The sequence below is a fragment of the Strongylocentrotus purpuratus genome, unplaced genomic scaffold, assembly GCF_000002235.5.
Source record: "Strongylocentrotus purpuratus isolate Spur 01 unplaced genomic scaffold, Spur_5.0 spur5_scaffold_4, whole genome shotgun sequence".
NCBI lineage: Eukaryota > Metazoa > Echinodermata > Echinoidea > Camarodonta > Strongylocentrotidae > Strongylocentrotus > Strongylocentrotus purpuratus.
Genome location: NW_022145610.1, coordinates 12,145,533 through 12,165,430, shown reverse-complemented (window position 1 = coordinate 12,165,430; position 19,898 = coordinate 12,145,533). Strand labels below are relative to the sequence as shown.

At 40.3% G+C, this 19,898-nt stretch overlaps 1 protein-coding gene across 2 annotated transcripts in view; it reads left to right on the top strand.

The window, feature by feature from the left end:
* Positions 1-11,770: 11,770 nt before the first annotated feature.
* The window catches only part of LOC115929199 (ZZ-type zinc finger-containing protein 3-like), a 30,220-nt gene continuing 22,092 nt past the window's right edge, over positions 11,771-19,898 (top strand). For both annotated transcript variants that reach the window (XM_030997695.1, XM_030997696.1), the window contains exons 1-2: positions 11,771-11,920; positions 16,230-18,173. In XM_030997695.1, the coding sequence (XP_030853555.1) occupies positions 16,273-18,173 (1,901 nt within the window). In that variant the 5' untranslated portion in view covers positions 11,771-11,920; positions 16,230-16,272. The remainder of the gene's footprint in view (positions 11,921-16,229; positions 18,174-19,898) is intronic.

The following is a 19,898-nucleotide window of genomic DNA, read 5'->3' as shown; positions in this document are numbered from 1 at the left end:
AAAGTTTATGAACTTTTCTGTACAGACCAAATTATTATTATTATTATGTATTTGGCGTCACCTGAGCCTGGGAGGTGGAAAGCAAACTGAATCACTGTAACCCTCGGGTATCTCCTTCCAGTATAACTGATTGAGGTATGCAGGTGGACCACTACAACGGGGTTTTCCCCTACTCTTGTACGAATAGTGCAGTGGGTTCTTAACGTGCAAAGGTGGTGACTCTCCTCTACACGGGGCATCCGTTTAACGCCCTATCCGAGGGACGGGGTGCTTTCCACTTAACATAGCCTGTGTCTGTGAAACAAGGGGAGAGGCACGTTAAAACACAACGCAGGCTTCAGTCATCCGCCTGGGTTGGATTCGAACCCGAGATCTTTGGTTCGACAAGCAGACGCTTTACCGACTGAGCCATTGGAGAGTGGGTTGCAAATACGTCACAGTGTTGCAAATTTGTGTTTCACTGATGACAGCTTCGAAAGGTCTATTAAAACATACATCTTCCGTCAGTAATAAAGCATGATTTACCTATTTATTAATAATGATGTTTCTATTCACATTATATTACTGAGTAAGCGATAAGGTCCCTTTTTGTTAATAATCGATATCATTATCAATACAATTACAAAACTGACAGAATTTATAGAAAGACGTCTCATGTGCAACAAGAATACTTGGGCCTACCTGATTTCGATGTGATGTTCGAGTAGAATTCTGTGAGATGATAAATGATAAACTTTCTCGAAGCTTGATGTGACGAAGTGTCTCTATCCAGCTACCTGTTGAAGTACTGCCTAGATAGCTTCTACTAGTTTTATAGAATATCGAAGGCCATCGCGACCATCTGCTCTAACCTTGGGTGAGAAAATACAATTATTAACTGACAATTCTCGTGTACAACTATTAATTGCGTCCTTGTCAATATGATCGAATTTGTTGCAAATATTTGGAATCTGAACACGGTAAACCTCATCCGATCTAATCATTCTGCTGTATCTGAATATTGCGCGATCAAGGCCAGCAAAGTACAAGAGTACAAGATAGGTCGTAATAGAAATGTTCCATACATGCCAACATTTGAAAATCAGAAATCTGTACAAATTATGCTATTTAAAAAAAAAAAGAGGAACAATCCTAACTCTCCTATTCAATACTAGAGACAAATTCGTACAGGAAGAGGAACACCTGCATTAAAATGATAATTATCTTCTCCCAAAAAGAGGAATGTTCCTCTTTAATCTGAACAGTTGGCATGTATGATGTTCTTGATCGAAAATCCACCGAAACGCTTATTCACGCATTTATCAAGATAACAATCAATCAAAGCAGTAGCCTTCGTTGTGGCCTTCCGGACTCACGCATTGCAAAACTCCAGAGAATCCAAAACTCTGCTGCCAGGCTTGTAACACGCACACGTTCTTGTGATTACATTACTCGTACTCCAGGGGATGTTTCACAAAGACTAAGATCGACTTTAAGTTGGACTTGACTATTGCAGGCCGTTTATGCCACTGTTTGCCGAACTTTGCTCTCACCATTTCTTGGTATTGGTCTCTCAAGGGACGAACAAATCATGGTCACAAATCTACATTTTTTTGATAATTTAATAATTGAAGGAAAAATAGTATCTAAAGATCATAATGGTTAGAGTAAACTGTGGCATGAACGGCCTGCCATAGTTGAGTCTAACTTTAATAAAGTCGATCTTAGTCTCTGTGAAACACCCCCAGTACTTCGCAAATTGCATTGGTTGCCGGTGATGTACCGCATTATGTACAAAATCTTGGTTTAACTTATAAATGTATTCATGAATTGGCACAAATTTATCTGCAAGAACTAATCCACGAATACAAACCCTTATGCAATCTTCGGTCATCTTCACAATTCAACATAGCGTCTACTTCGGTGTCAACTCGATAATCACCGCTCTTTTTGCAAAGCTTCTGTTGAACTTTGGAACAAACTACCTTTGCATGTGAACAACTGTAAGACTGTCTACCAATTCAAAACATGACATTATACACCAGGGGCGTAAATCCGGGGGGGGGGGGTGGGGGGGGGGCCGCATCCCCCCTGGCTTGAGGTATAGGGGGGATTGCCTGTACAAACATCCCCCCTGATATTACAACAAAAAGAGAGAAAAAAAGGAAGAAGAAGAAGAAGAAGAAGAAAAAAATGTGATTGTTTCAATTTCAGCATAATACATGAGAATTTTTTTTTTTTTAATGTATGTATAACTGTATAGCCTACACGTATACAGTATGTCACTATCATTAAGAATAGTTGCGCGACGTGTGCGAACAAGCACTTCATAAACTTCAGAATAATAAGAATCCCACTATATACACAAAATGCATTGGGCCGCGCCCCGGCCGGCCGGCCACGCAGTCTTCTGCATTTATTGCACCGCATTCATGCTCCTCTCTCTCGCGCTAGCAATGCAGAACAATTTTTCCCGCCCGCGCGATCTAGGGGAGGTAGGGTGCCAATAGGTTACCGTGACGACTGCACTGATCTTGATTGCGCCGTGTGTGGTCGAACGGTCAGTATAAAGCGCCGTTGCAGGTTAGACCGTTTCAGGAACGGTCTAAAGTTCGCCTTCTCGTCTTCTTTCTATAATAATTAAATCAAACTTCTAAGCATTTCGCGCTTCGCGCGGGAAGGGGAAACTGAATTCAGACGAGAATTAAGAGTCGAGAACAGTACACCCAATCGTCTGCTTTCTCTAATAATTTAAGGAAACGTCAATGCTTCCGCGCTTCGCGCGAGAGGGGGAAACCGAATTCAGATAAATAGGGCTTATTAAGAGTCGACAACGGTACAACGTATCGTCTGCTTTCTCTAATAATTTAATGAAACGCCAAAACTTCCGCGCGGGATGGGGGGGGGAACTAATTCAGACAAGGATTTACAGTCGAGAACGGTACAGCAAATGGTCTTCTTTTTATAATAATTTAATGAAACGCCAAAGCTTTCGCGCTTTGCGCGGGAGGGGCGGGGGAATTCATACAGACAAGGGTTAACAGTCGAGAACGGTACAATAAATCGTCTTCTCTTCCTAATAATTTAAGGAAACGTCTAAGCTTCTGCGCTTCGCGCGGTAGGCCTATCACCCACACCCCCCTAATGAGCGCGCTTCGCGCACTCTTTGAGTGATTCGCCTGCTCACTACCGCCCCTCCCTAAAATGAGATCCTAGCTTCCTATTAAAATATATAGCTATGATGCTGACTAAGTTGACGAAATAATTCGTATATTTATGTCGTCGAGGAAAATGACCATTTGCGCATACGCAAGTACTATAGGTAGTCCGTAGGAAAAACAATTTAGCCTTCGGCCCCGTGTATATAGGGTTAAATTTGTAAATATTGGGACATTTAATTTTGTCGGTAATCGTTGGCCTCTACACCCCCCCCCCCCCCCACTAAAAAAGGTCTAGCGACGCCCCTTACCATTATACATCATTTTCTAAGTGATGGGACTCAAATTAAAGAGTTCACATCTTCCTGACAAAATACTCAATCTTCATGATACTACTTGAAAGTGTGTCGTCTTATTTCGAAGTTCATTATAATAAAACACTACAGTTTGCAGCTGTCAGTATTTCGAAATATGTCCAATTCTTTTACTTTATGGTTGTCAAATTTGGCATGTGCGTGCATGTATGCATGCATGTATAAATTCATTGTACATGTGTTTGGGTATGTGTGTGTTTGTTGTGTGTGGTGGTGGTGTGTCGATCTGTGTGTATTTTGGACAAAGGTGTGAATTTGTACTTGATTCCTGATATAATGTATTTTTTATAGCCTATAGTTCGCATTCTTAGTTTTTTACTTCTTGATGAAGGATAGAAATCATATGTACCATGCACTCTTTTCGAGGCACCTGTAAATACTTGGATCTTCGGTGACTGGTCCCTCAGAAACTAGTTCTAAGCCAGTCACAGAGAATTTGTAATATTACCTGAAGCCTCTTAGTGCATTGTATATATATATATATATATATATTAATTCAAATGTCATTTGAAAACTTTCCAGTTTTGATCAACGTGGTGTATTGACAAATGAGCTATGGTCGGAGCGATGGACAATAAAATAGTAATAATAAAATTGTAGCTTATAAAGTAATTTCCACCGAAATCTCTAAGCGCTATAACTAACAAAATACAACAATGACAAAACAACTACATATTAAGCAACAACAACAAAAAATTTCACCAAAAAAACCTACAACTTGAAATACATATGAAATATACATCAATTTGAATAGAGTATAATAAAATTAATCATCAAAAGCAATTTCGAATATATAACAGGGGCGTAAATCCGTAACGAGGAGTGGGGGATGATCAGCGATAGCCATCACATACTAGCACGAGCACACGCCCACACTGATTTATGCAAGCGCGCGCGATCGCGCACGCACAAACACACAACACACACACACAACCTCTCTCTCTCTCTCACACACACACACACACATATATGTATATTGTCAATGGATATGCGTATATTGTACGTTTGTATAAATGTCACTATTATAATAAAGCTTGAATCTTGAATCTTTAATAAAAATATTTATGAACATAAATATTATAACTGTACATTCAATCAATGCTTACATTTAAAATGGGTCGAATTGAAAACTTTCTAAGCCTAATCTATATCTTTTGGATTTCACACCGATTCGAAAAGGATCTAGAAAGTTTTTATTGCTTTTGTGAAGCTTCTACTTTTCATACATTACATAATTTTAACATTGGATAGCATCATCATGATCATCATTTATTCGAGTCAGGATTTTCACCATTTCGAGGGGTTACCGACTTTCGCGCCATGTTGACACTCCCTCCACTTCTTCTTGTCTTAATTGGGCATCCGCCTAGGTTAGACCAAACTTACTGCTTTCTCTCTTCACCATATCTTTTCATTAAATGTTCGCTCTTCATTTCCATCTTTTTGACATCCACTTCCAGATCCTACGCTCTTTTAACAGGTTCATCATCTTCCATTCTCAGCACATGACCCATCTATATCTCTATCCGCTCCTCTTTACTACTTCCAAGGCAGTTTCTTGCAGACCCAACCTTTCAATGAGCTCACTTGTGTCATTAATTTCTATCTGAAAATATCACACCACATTTCATGGCTATTCCTGTTCTCCTCAAGATACCCTATTCTATCACTTCACAATTAGCATATGCTATTTTCCTTAAACAATTATGGATAACTATTAACATTCCCATGGAAACCATTTGATCTCACAAACTTTTTGATAATTAACACTAGGATATTTAAGTGTGTAAACCGCAGAATATTCCTAGAAGATTTCAATGCAATATTATTGATGATAATTTACTTTTCTTTTTTAAATTGACTTTACTTCTCCATGCAGGGTTAAATTTTATGGCCTACTTTTGAGGAGCGAAGTAAACTTTCGTATTGAAATATCTGATGAATTTTGGAAAATGATTCGACGCCAAATACTGGAATAGTACCGAAGATATATATTCTGCTATTCATTATCTACTGTGAATAATATAGTATTAATGACTGCATTGAGAAAAACAAACTATTTTTCGAATATTAAAGCAGTCATTAATACTTTTATATGCCGAAAAAAATGAGTCAACATATGACGCCACCTTGGCCTTTCTCTAGTTTATCTGCACGTTTGTCATATTGCTCCGTTTAGTCTCATTTCACAACGCCCCCTATCGTCAGAGCAGGGTCAGAGTCAGCAGCCTAACATGTTAGCCTATGGACGTTTTTTTTAAAAATCGTTAAAAATTCATTTTTTGTTTAAACGAAAAGCACATCCACCCCGACGTACGTTATCACTAGCTCTTTCATTGGAGCCCTCATGTCTCATTGACTTTTGAAAGTTCACCCACCGTAATTTTTCAAAATAGGTTGCAAGCTCGTCATTGCCTATAATACACATGTGAAACAAGTCTAACTTTGCACTCAGTTTGCCAAGCGATTTGAAGATTATAGGTCGAGCACACGAAACATAAAAAGCATGAATTATCATAGATCACTTCTGCCTATTTCATTATGTCCATTTCATCCAACCCCCCACCGTAATTTTTCAATTTAGTAAAAGCAAACATTTAGCCGAGGTAAGCAAAAACATGAATATTCATAAACAGTCAGACAATACAGCCTTTTAGTACGTAACGTATAATGAATGGGAATGGGCGATGATCCGTACAGGAGGTAGAGGTTAGTGGTTTGTGCTGGCAATGTTCACGCCAGCGAAAATGAGACAATCGGAGCAATATGTTTGTATGACTATGACTGAGTGTATCTTTGAGAGTAGACTAGATCTAGATTCTACTAGTCTAAGGAAGATATTTTTACAATTTTTGGGGTGGGCCGGCCCTGTGGGGAATATGGAGAAAAACCTGCTCTTTCATAATTATGACACCTCACTTATTGAGTATCACCTTCAGGATCACGAGCAATATTAGTTTGAATCTCATGAGTGCGCAATGCATAGGGATGTGTGCAATCTCTATCATGGGGATGTGAGCAATCTCTATCTTAGAGATTGCACACATCCCGGCCTATGCATTGCGCACTCATGAGAGTCTATGGGAAGGATTTTAGCACTACTACTAGATCTATTTTCAATACATTATGGAGAATTTGACGTACCCTTTTGATGTTCTTGCTGTCAGCAAGTCTTGCAATTGATCATCATCAAGAAGTTTAAATCTTGGGAGAGTTTCTTCAGCCTTTTTTGCCCGAGAATGCCGTACGTACGGTCGTTTGCTCTGTGCTGTGCTGTATCAAAAATATCGACCAATTCTTTGCACATATGTACGGTATCCTCGATCGCTCAAACCAGTTTTTAACATGTGAACCTACGGGTATTTCACCAAGACTGAACTATTTTCCCGGTAACCATGGTAACTGGAATTTTGCCGGGATTTTAGAACTATTATTTTAGAACTATTACATGGGTTTGGAATTTTACCGGGAATTTTACAGGAATAGTTAAAGTTTATGAATGCAATTTCGACCAATCAGATGGCTGGATTTCTTAAGTGAGCTATATAAATAATAATAATAACAATAATATTGGATATAAATTTAATATAGCGCATATATCCACCATGCATGGTACACAAGGCGCTCCCAACTATTACCCCTGCTCTGCTAGGAAGCCGATTTCGGCGCTCACAGCATTCAAGGAATTCCTTCCTACATCCCCGTTTAACACCTGGGTGGAAAGTGGCAAGTGTAGATTGATATCTTGCACAGTCCAACAACTTATCCACTAGACCACAACACCTCTACAAATGTGACCAGCTGAAATCATTCCTTTTTAATTATCAAAATAAATTTTTTGATGTTGCTACGACTACATAATTATTAATAAAGAAGTATTACGTTTGAATTTGAATTTATTAACAACACATCATAATAATGAAAGTACATTATATTATGAACTATCATACAATGCAAAGAATAATACTGATACATGTATACATAACATAAGAGTAATGTTGATTGAACAGTAATGGCTTTAGAACGATATTTAGACATAGCTCTGCATACTATTAAATGTATAAAACATAAACACGTAAATATGTGTATTGCTTAATATTTAGGTAAAGTTGTTAATGGGAACTAGAAGTTCCTCTTTTCCCTGACAAGTTCCCAGTTTCCTTTGCAATAACTGTCTATTTTCCATTCTCATAAGTGCCCTTTTTAATCTATAGTAGGTGCCCCTTTCGGGTACGAGAAGCGCCCCTTTTCACTTTTGTTAAGCGCCTCCTTCACCTCTGATAATTGCCCTATTCAAATCTTAGAGGTGCCCCTTTTACTTTGACAATTGCTCTTTTTCCTTTGTAAGAAGTGCCCCTTTTCCTTTTAATAACAACCTCTTTTTAACTCGGATAAGCACACCTTATATTTTCACATGTGCCCCCTTTCCTTTCTAATAAGTGCCCCTTTTCCTTATGATAAGTGCCCCCATTTAACAAAGAGCCCTTCGCCTTTTCATGAATGCCCCTTTTCACCTGTGAAAAAAAAGTCCTTTTTCATTCTCCTACTAGTGCCCCTTTTCATGTCTGGTAAATGACCCTATTCAATTCTGAGAGATGTTCGTGTTTTTTTTTTTGACAAGTGCCCCCTTTTCCTCCTGATAAGTGCTCTTTTCATGTCTAATAACACCCCCTTTTATTTTGACACGTGCCCATTTTCCTTCCTAATAAATTCTATTTTGCCTTCATAATATCCGCTTTTCATAAAAGCCCCCTTTCACCTCCAATAAATGCCCCTATCAAAATCTGATCGGTGCTCCTTTTCTTTCAACAAATGCACATGTCCCTTTATTATTAGTGCCCCTTTTTCATTCTCATAAGTGCCTCTTTCATATGTGGTGTCTGCCCCTTTTCAGATGCGATAAGTGCCCCTTTTCACCTCTGATAAAGTTAACCTTTTTAACAATGATACGTGCCCCTTTTCCTTTCTTATGAGGAACCTATCCCTTTTTCAGAAATGCCCCTATCAAAATCTGATGGTTGCCTCTTTTCCGTCGACAAATGCCCAATTTACATTCTCATAAGTGCCTTTTCATCCCTAGTGAGTGCCCCATTTTCACCTCTGATAATAACCCTTTGTACTTTGACACGTGCTCCTTTTATTTTCTAATAAGTGTCTTATCCCTCCGTTAAGTGTCCCCTTTTCCTCTCATCATTAAACGTGCCCCAATTTTCAAGCGGTTAAGAGCAATATCTCCCAAAGCTCACTTGCTACGCTCGCTCACATTTATAGATGTTATAATTATGTTACTTATCAAAGGTCTTTTCGGTTTTACTGTTATGAGAATGTGCTTATTTATAACCCGATGAGGATTGGTTTTTTCCTCTTTAAAAGATGTAGTTTTTGCACTGCGACCTCACAAATCTTATATTTTTGCTCGCTCGCAAATGATTTTTTTCGACCATCACACCCAACTGCTAGGTATGATGCTAAAGCAGTATTTTATACGATGTATAAAGAGAAACAAATATTGAAATCATCCCCGATAATGTAATCAAATTATAGGGGTATATACCAATGTCTAAAAATTGTATATTTTCGCTTTGAGATTTCCCTTTGTAGGTGCCCTTTTTGTTGGTGCCCCCCCCCCCACTTTGGAAGTCGCTCCGCCGCCTCTGACCGTAAGAGTGAGTGAAAGGGTTATATAAATCATTCAGAATCACTTTTCATCAACCCATCGTTGGCTCAGTCAGTAGGGACAGCTTGTTACTAATATCACTTTGATTTGAAGTTGACTTGAGGGTTCAAATCTCAGTTTATTCAGTTTTTTTCCTCTATAAATAGTGAGGCAAAGCAATAAATAATCAACGTCTAATTGTTTGTGACCTCTTTCCAAGCTGCTAATGACGTAGAACATATCAGCCAATCAGAAAAACAGGAATATAAGAAATTGCAAACCTGTTTGGGAATAAAAAAAATTTGCAGCCCGGCTCAATGAGTTGCCCAAATCAGCGTACCACTACATTATCTTCAAGGTTTGTTTGTTTAACTTGTATCATAGGACGTTGTTATATATATATATATATATATAGATAATCGAGGGGAGTGGGTACTCTCTAAAAAAAAATCGAGTGATCACTGACGTCACTCCTCTGGAGAGTGAAAATGTAGTGAAAATAGAGTAAACATTCACTCTTTTCTTCTTAGAGAGCACTCTAAAATCAATAGATATTCACTCCTTAACAAGTGATCACTGACGTCACTCCCAAAAGTGAAATTAGAGTGAAAATTCACTCTTGTCATTTTTGTTTTAGAGTAGATGACCCCTATCTCCCTCCCATAACCTCCCTCCGCCCTCTTATCCTTATCCCCGGGCCTTATCCTTGGCACTGGCAAGTAAAGAAATTTGAGGAAGACCTTCTGTTTGCTTATCGGATAATTCTCAGTCGATTTGGGGGGAATTTCGTCATTACTGACCCCGGTACAGACACCACTTGCCAGATTATATACTTAGAAGATGGTTGACATTTCATTACCTCTTATTTGTCAGTATTGGAGGAGTCACGATATAGTGGTTATCACTTGGCTCTCAATCAAAGGGTTCAGGATTCGAATCCCGTTTGTATTTTCCTTTTCATTAACATCATAAATGATAGCGATTCAATGATCGCAGACAGATAAAGTCACTCCATTATATATTTATCATTAAGTAGCATAAAATATATTTTTAATCATTTAAATGTATATATAAGCATTTTCATTTCATAATCAAGATAGACAGTGTTAGAAATAAATCATAATTGAACAGACATATATCCAGAGGCAGCGGAGCGACTTCCGAAGTGGGGGGGGGGCACCAACAGAAAAAAGGGCACTTTCTGGAAAAAAGGGGCACCTACAACGGGAAATCTCAAAGCGAAAATATACAATTTTTTAGACATTGGTATACCCCTATAACTACATTATCAGGTATGTCAATATATGTTTATCTTCATACATCAAATAAAATATTGCTTAAGCATCATACTTTAGGCCAAATTAAAAAAAAAAACATGTTTAAAGGAGGAGGCCCTTTTTGTTTTTGTTTTTTTCTTTCAAAATGGCCGCTCAATACATTTTCCCTGACAGTCGGGCTATTTTTCAAGATGGCCGCCGACCTTTTTTTTATATTTTTAAAATCAGAAATAGATCCATTTTAACAGTGTTTTTCATGTTTTTTTTCTTAAAAAATTCTAAAAAAAAATAATAATAACAATCATTTGCGAGCGAGCAAAGCTATTAAGATTTGTGAGGTCGCAGTGCGAGAAATTACATCTGATAAGGAGAAAAAAAAAACAATCCTGATAGGGTTACTGAGGCGGCCCTCTTGGGGGCACGGGGGGGGGGGTGCACAGTGGCCTCACCTTTTCAAGCACCCGAAAAGTGCCCCTTTTTTCTCGTAGGTAAATTGCCCCTTTAACTTTGTAAGAACTTTGTAAGAAGTGTCCCTTTTTACATAGGAATAATGCCCCTTTTACTTTGACAAGTGCCCCTATTAATTTGTAAAAGTGTCTCTTCCCCTTTTCAGCTCTGATAAGTGCCCATTTTATTTGGACATGTGCCCCCTTTCCTTTGACAAGTTTCCCTTTTCCTTTGCAATAAGTGTCCATTTTCCATTCTCATAAGTGCCCTTTTTAGAAGTGCCTATTTTCACATATGGAATTTAAGAGAAAGTGAAGGGGGTTGTTGTTTAAAAGGGGAAAGTACACTTATTAAAAAAGGAGAAGGGGCACGAGTCAAAGTTTTAAAAAAGGGCAAAAATATCAGAGGTGAAAAGAGGAATTTCTCGGTACTAGCTGCATGAAAAGAGGAACTCACCAGAGATGAAAAGAGAGGAAAAGACAGTTATATTACAAAAGAAAAAGAGTACTTGTCCTATGTAAAAAGGGACTTTTGTGGGTACCTGAAAAAGTGGGTGGCACAGTGAACCCCCCCCCCCCCCCCCCCCCCCCACCGGGAGTGCCGCCTCTGGATTAATGGGCAAAAATGAGAGAGAAAAAAAGGAAAATCATGTCATTTCAGCAACAGTTGTAGCTGGTATCGAATTAGAAAACCCCGTTTTTTATTTTGGGGGTCGACTGCCCCCCCCCCCCATCAGTACTTATCTACAACCACAAAGTTTTTCCCCTATCCATGGTGTCCCCGTCCCCACCCCTTTCCTCCTTTTCTTCTATGTCTTGCCTATCATGCGATTAAAAAAATGTAGCCGCCGCCAGGGACGTCTACTACCACAGCACAATGAACTGTTAGCGTACTAGGTAAAAAAACAACAGCACGTTTAGACGGCGAAAAGGAGGGAAAATTAACCTCATGCTCACGCTAATAAATAAATATGGAGACTGAACAGATGAAGTGAAGCACAAGGATAATTCCAGACTCATTTTGAGCCCGGTAAGAGATAATTAAACCCATGAGTGATTCATGGACTTAATTTGATGCCGTTTCACTTCATATTTCACTTCAGTCCCACACCTTCAACTGCGTGCAGTGTAACGTTAGACTCTAGTCTATTTTACGTGATGTTCATCGAGTTGGATGATGATGTGTGTGCATGTGCACTCACTCGAGCAAGCATTGGAGAGTCAATGCTAATGTGTATTGACCTCTAGCGCTGTACTATGTGCTGAACGGCTTTCATCGAAAGGGTGCGGTGCGGTGCGGCGCGGTGTGGTGTGCTCAACGCACCCATTCGATAAAGCCAAGGCCCCCCGCTTTTCTCGAAAGGGTGCGTTGAGAGCGGAGTACCGTTTTAACACACCCTTTCGATAAAAGCGGGGGGGCTTTTCTCGAAAGGGTGCGTCGACTAGTCTTTCGCATCAGTCGTTTAAAATGAGGATCTGGGACAGAAGGTAATAGTTGCCAATTTAAGTATATCGAAAATATATTAAATAAAATGGTATGGTCTTGATTACTAGAGCGAGCATGGTCTCTTTCGTTATTACTATGTTGATGGGGGAGACAGAGAGAAGGAAAAAGGGGAAAGGGAAAGGGAAGATAAAAGGAAAGAAAGAAGAATAAGAAGAAAAGAGGGAAACGGGGGGGGGGGGGGGGCGAAGGGTTCTTGCCTCCTCACCCCCCTCCTCACCCCCCCCCCCCCCCCCCCGCCAAAAAATAAATAAGAGAGAGAGAGAAGGGAAAGAGAAAGGGAAAGAAAATATAAAGGAAAGAAAGAAGAGGAAGAAGAATAAGAAAAGAGGGAAACGGAGGAAGGGCAAAAGGCTCTAATTACCCCCCCCCCCCCCCCCTCCCGCCAAAAAATAAATAAGAGAGGGAGAGGGAAGGTAGAGGGAAAGAAAATATAAAAGGAAAGAAAGAAGAGGAAAAAGAATAAGAAAAGAGGGAAACAGGGGCGAATGGCTCTTGCCTTCTCCCCCCCCCCCCCCCCGCCAAAAAATAAATAAGAGAGAGAGAGAGAGAAGGAAAGGGAAAGAGAAGATAAAAGGAAAGAAAGAAGAGGAAGAAGAAGAAAAGAGGGAAACTGGGGCAAAGGGCTCTTGCCTCCTTTTTTTTTCTTTTTTTTTTCCTTTCTTTCCTATTCTCCCTCTTTCGTTTTTCTCTTTCTTTCTTTTTCTTTTTCCTTTCCCTCTCTTTTTTCCCCTTCCCCTTTTCTCTTTTTTCCCGACGGCAGCGCAATTTTACCGACAATATCTGACAGGTAGGGGGGGGGGGTGTCGCACCCCCACACCCCCCTTTGGAGACGCCCCTACCTACGCCACTGTTGGCGACCACAAGGCTATCAATACAAATTAAGACATATTAATGAAGATTCTTTTTTAATGTTGCAGAGAGATAAGTATTTTCTCTATGAACTTGTTCAATGGAAGGATAATAAATAATATTAAAATAATGAATACTATAGCGGTATAATGATGAGAGAGATGATTTAAGTCATACTTTTTTTCAATGTGATTGGAGTAGACTTGAGGGTGGGGGGGGGGGGGGGGGGGGGTCCCCCCTAAGATCTCGGCCGTTTCACAGCCGATCGCCGCGAAAATGTGCATGCATGTCAAGTGAAGTGTATAAAAAACTATGGTAATTTCCCATTTTTTGAAAAATTCACTCATTTGCATATTTATGGTAATTTATGCAAACAAATCATATATAATTCATATTCAAGCGTTCTTTTTCACTACATATATTCGTTAGAATAATAATACGACAACAAAGTTGGAAGAGCCAGTTTATCCCTATGTTATCTCTTGTTTTGATAATTTGTATTTATGTATTATATTGTGTTTGTTGTTTTATTTAATTTCTAACCACAATTCAACTATTTTGACCCAAAAACAAACACATTAACTTGAAAACAAAACCAAATAACCAATGTTTTCTCTTTTTTAAAAGAATAAATGGTATTTCCATATGTTTGGTACATAAATCACAAAAATGAGCGATTTTAGGGCTACATGCAAAAACAAAAGGTCACGTGACTCCGCAACTATACGTCCAATTTTCAACAAAAAAATGTTTCAAAAGATGCGTAAGACTCGAAAGAAAAAAGTCATGAAAGAAAAACTTTATATCTGCCGCGGTTCCGGAGTAGTCGCGAAATTACTAGAGAGCACTAATCTTTTTTGGGGGCCCTCAAAAATTTGAACGCCAGGGAGGGGGGGGGGCCTATCTCCCCAAAACGGTAAAATTAACATGTTTTTTTACACGTTTTTTTCACAGGGCGGAGCCCTCAGAAGTTCAGGGGTATTAAACATCGAAATTAATGTCGGATGAGCATAATTTTATACCTTATTTGTGACAGTGGCAGGACACAATTTGGTGTTGGGTCCCGGGGGTGGAGCCCCCAGAAGCTCAGGAGTTTTGTACATTAAATTATTATTATTTTATACCTTATTTGTGACACAGGGGTCACGAATTAGCGTGGGGTCAAGGGGGTGGAGCCCCCGGAAGCTCAGGGGTTTTGGGCAATAAATAACGGTCAGATGAGCATATTTTTATATCTATTTGTGACACTGGCAGGACACGAATTGGTGTTGGATCCAAGGGGCGGAGCCCCAAGAAGGTGAGGGGTTTTATACATCAAATTATCGTCAGATGAGCATATTTTTATATCTATTTGTGACACTGGCAGGACACAAATTCTTCTTCCTCTTCTTTCTTTCCTTTTATCTTCTCTTTCCCTTTCCTTCTCTCTCTCTCTCTCTCTCTCTCTCTTATTTATTTTTTTGGCGGGAGGGGGGTGGGGAGGGAGGAGGCAAGAGCCCTTCGCCCTTCCCACGTTTCTTTCTTTCCTTCTTATTCCTCTTCTTTCTTTCCTTTTATATTTTCTTTCCCTTTCCCTTCTCTCTCTCTCTCTGATTTATTTTTTTGGCGGGGGGAGGGGGAGGCAAGAGTCCTCCGCCCTTCCCCCGTTTCCCTCTTTTCTTCTTCTTCCTCTTCTTTCTTTCCTTTTATATTTTCTTTCCCTCTCCCTTCTCTCTCTCTCTCTCTCTCTCTTATTTATTTTTGGTGGGGGGGAGGGGGAGGGCAAGAGCCCTTCGCCCCCGTTTCCATCTTTTCTTCTTTCCTTTTTCCTCTTCTTTCTTTCCTTTTATCTTCTCTTTCCCTTTCGCTTTCCAATCTCTCTCTCTCTCTCTTATTTATTTTTTGGCGGGGGGGGGGGGGGAGGGAGGGAGGAGGCAAGAGCCCTTCGCCCCCGTTTCCCTCTTTTCTTATTCTTTTTCCTCTTCTTTCTTTCCTTTTATATTTTCTTTCCCTCTCCCTTCCCTCTCCCTCTCTTATTTATTTTTTGGCGGGAGGGGGGGGGGGGGGGAGGTAAGAGCCTTTTGCCCTTCCCCCGTTTCCCTCTTTTCTAATTCTTATTCTTCTTTCTTTCCTTTTATCTTCCCTTTCCCTTTCCCTTTTTTTCCTTCTCTCTGTCTCCCCCATCAACATAGTAATAACGAAAGAGACGGCGTAAATATTCATAATTGAATGACACCCGCCCTTAAAACTAAAACAACAACAACAACCATTCCATTTTATTTAATACATTTTCGATATACTTAAATTGGCAACTATTACCTTCTGTCCCAGATCCTTATTTTAAACGACTGATGCGAAAGACTAGTCGACGCACCCTTTCGAGAAAAGCCCCCCTGCTTTTATCGAAAGGGTGTGTTAAAACGGTACTCCGCTCTCAACGCACCCTTTCGAGAAAAGCCCCCCCTCTTTTATCGAATGGGTGCATTGAGCACACCACACCGCGCCGCACCGCACCGCACCCTTTCGATGAAGCCATGCTGAACTACGTGCTAAGAGTAAGGGGCAGAAATTGCACACAATACACACATTGCACACTATTGCACACTAATGCACACAATTATTGAATACAATGTGGCTGATCAGCAAGTTTGACAGCTGACAGTAGACTCACAATTTGAATTTTCAAACTCAAAGTATTCTTTCTAACATCGTAATTTGAAAAGATTATATTTTACTGCTATTTAGGTGTCATCAATTGTCACTAAAGACAAGTACCAATTTTTAGTGAACTCGGTTGAGTTTTGTACAGTCACAGTGGTGTTTGAAAAAATTGTCTAAAACGGTTTTTAATACACAGCCAAGCGCCAGGATAGTAATGCAGCTATGTGTGTGTGTACTATACTGTTCATCGCCCGCGCCCCTACAGTAGTACAAACAATGCAGGAGGTCTAACACTGTATTCCCGCCTAACTGTTACTCTTTGTGACTTTTTTTATCATTGCAGGGTTCCACGACTTGGCTTTGACTTTGTTCACTTGTCACTCACCATGAGGAGAGCCACAAGATCCTCTTCAGGGCGTCCTACCAGTCCTGATGCAGAACTATTTCAGGAGTATCACAAGGATAGGAACACAAGATCTAGGAAACCCTCTGGGCTCCCAATCAGTCCAGACGCAGAGCTGTGGCAGGAGCCCGAAGAGAGGGCCACACGATCAAGGAAGCCTTCAGAGGACCTCGTTGTCCTGGAGCTGCCTCGTATCACGAGGATAGGGAAGCGCAGTGGAAGTAGTGGGAGGTCTCCAGAGCCCCCAAAGCTATCTCCAAGAGGTGGGAGAAGTGCAGAAGGTGGACACAAGCATGAGAAAAGAGGCTTGTCCCCTGCAGAAGAATCTCCAAGAGAAACATCCACAAAGAAAAGAAGACGATCTGGTCGCGTGGTAGAAGAAGATGTTGAAAAGGAGAAACAGGAGATGCAAGAAAAAGATGAGAAAGATGATGGTGATAAACGGGACAAAGTTTCAGAGAAGAAAGGTAAATCTCCCCGAGAAAGAAAGCATGATGGCAACCTGAAAGAGAAAGGTGTAAAAGAGAAAGATCCAAAAGAGAAAGAGGACAAAGAAGTGAAGGCTAAGGTAAAGGATAAGCATCAAGACAATGTTACCAAAGAGCACAAGAAAGTTGAGGACAGTACAACTGCATCAATAGAGCCAAGCGGTAAATCTCGGAGGAGAACCCGCTCTGGAAGACAAGGAATTGATGGAGATGAAGAATCGTCTACTCACTCACATCAGACAACTCAGCAGGACTCCAAACCTGATCTTCCAGAGAAGGGTGATGGAGGCAAAAGTACAGATGAACCAGCAGCGAAACACCAAAGTAGCAAAGATCATGGCAGACCTTCATCCAAGAGCGGACAGGACAAGGAAAAATTAGACGTCCCCAGACTTCGAAGTCCACCAAGAAGTCCAGAGAAAAGCAGGAAGGTAGAAACTGCCAAAGTAGAACTGCTTAACATCAATTTAGATCTTGGTGAACTTACAGTAAAGACCTCAAGCAAACCACCCCCAAGAGGGGCTCTTAGTCCATCACTTCGGATGAGTCCTAGAAGGGCTAGACAGCCAAGTGGACAGAAGTCCTCTGATGATCCTGAATCCATCGAGAGTAAAGACACCCAGGATAAGAATTCTGGTGAAGAGATTAATACACCTTCAACAGCTCCAAGCCACAAAGAGTCAACTGAACTCAACACCGCATCAGAAAAAGATCAAACAAAAGATAAGCCGGGTAAGAGGAAGAAATCTGCAATTGCTTGTAGGGATATATCAAAAGACTTTGATGAGTCTAAAGAAATTCCTCAATCTCCCACACGGTTAACCAGAGCTAGGAAAGAAGAAGATTTCCCAGCCCAAAAGGAGGATACCCCTGGCAAAGATGATGAAATATTGTCCTGGGATTCCAAGTCGAACAAAGCAAAGAAAAGTCGAAGTCCGATGAAATCTCCAAGAGACAGTCTTTCACTCTCTCCTCGGAAGGGCTTGAGGTCAGGAAGGGCTGATGGTACTCCTGATCACAACAGGGCCCAAGAGCAGGAACAGGTGAAGGTTGTTGCGATGGAGATGGAACAGATCCCTCCACCAGTCTCCGCATACACTTCTATGGCCCAGAAGGGGGTAACCGTCAGCCAGGGGGAAGAGCAGGATGTGCGGCCATTGCCAGAGTTGGAACGCGCACCAACCTTCGGCGAGTTGCTCGCAGCAGAGAAGCAGGCCAAGGCGGCTGACGATGTGACGGAGATCTCTGATGAAGTGGCAGCCAAGATACGAGAATGGAGGGTGCATGAAGAGGAGAGCGTTGGTTTCCAGGGAGAGGAGTGGTACGCAGAGGAAGTGGATGAAGGTGAACCGTTTTACTATGAATCTGATCACATGGCACTCAAAGGCAATAAAGAGTGAGTATGAGTCAAGTTTCTGTTTTTTGTAATGCATTCCAGTTAGCAGATTTTAAGCATGAAAAACCCTCCAGTCTTTTCTGTCTTGAGCTCTTTCCTCTTTTGGCATATCATTTGCCTTGATACCGTGCAACATCATAATTCTTTTCCTTTCCCTTCCAACCCTCCCTCAATGATATCTCTCAGGGCCGGTATTAAATTCAATAAAAGGTACTTAGAATAAGTAAGAAATTTACTTAGTAAATGGCTAAGCTAAGAAGTTTACTTATCTCGTATTCAAATCGCATTTTGCAATCGCAAGTAAGATACTTAATGATAAGCATTGTGCCATCACACGGTCAAGCAAAAGTAATGTGCAATTAATATAATTGTATGCAGGTTATAATACTGCGTAAGAAAACCATATGCCTGCCAATCAAGGCCTCCAAATAATTGGCTTAAGTCTGGTAGGGAGCTGTCTTAAATTTAGGGTAAAACACTGAGCCAAAAGTTTGAATTGAATACCAAAATAGGCTAGGTATTTTATCTAAGCCAAATACTAAGTAAAGAGCTTAAATTTTGTACTTAAGTATTGATTTGAATACGGCCCAGGAGTCCATCATGCTGTAGGATATGCCAAATCTGTTTCTCCTGTCTCTCCTTCCATGTTGTTACTAACTTCTGCTCCTTCCCCACTCTCTGTAAAACTCCATCATTTGCCTCTCTTTCCACCCAACTTATCTCTACCATCTTCCTCCACAGCCACATTTCAAAACTCTCCAACTTTTTTATGTCTGCTTTTTTTCAGAGTCCATGTCTCTGATCCATAGAGCAGCACACTCCAAACCATAGTTTTCATGATTCTTTTCCTTAGATACAAGTTGAATTTTTTGCTGACAATTTGCTGCTCACGTAAAGATACCTTAGCAATTTTTTCTACATGAACCATTGTCCGTAATTATAGTCCCCAAGTACTTGTACTATATGATGAGAAAAATCAGAATTGTTAATCAAGAGTTCATGAAAAGGCAATCGATTAACATTTTGTCATAGTATGGGCGCGTTTTCACAAATGTACAAGTACTAGTAAACAGACTGGCCATTTGTCAAGGACTATCTTTGAAAAAAAGGGATTACTTGCATTTAATTTACCAAACATTAAGCATGTATTCAAAGTTTGTGTCGCCCGACAATGGGATGCACACCCGACCTATCTTGAATTTAAGGGTATGTCTTCACGCATGGTTGTGTAGCCCGACAACCCAGCTGGACCTGAACACCAGTAAGCCAACACTACTTGACCTGGGGGGTGTTTCACAAAGATCCTAAGTTGGACAATTATGGAAAGCCGCTAGCATCCTTGAAATATTTTTGTAAAAGTTATTTTAAAAGGCATAAAATGTTGATTCAAATCATTAATATTTTCTATTATAATGGGAGATTTCATGTTCTTAATGTGAAATTCATGAAAAGTCTAAACTACTAAAAAAAATTCCTTTTGAATATTGTTCATTATCAGGCTACAAATGGCTCTCCATAATATTTAAGTCCAACTTTATAGAGTTAAGTTTGACTTAGAATCATTGTGAAACACCCCCTAGGTAATGTGTTCATTTGTGTGTTTATCTTTTTTTTCCTCTGTGTCATTTGGCTTTCAGCTACAGGATGCTGCTGCGTACAATCACCAAGCTGGAGGCCCAGAGGAAGCAGGCTGTCAAGGATCTGATTCAGGCTTACCCTCACACA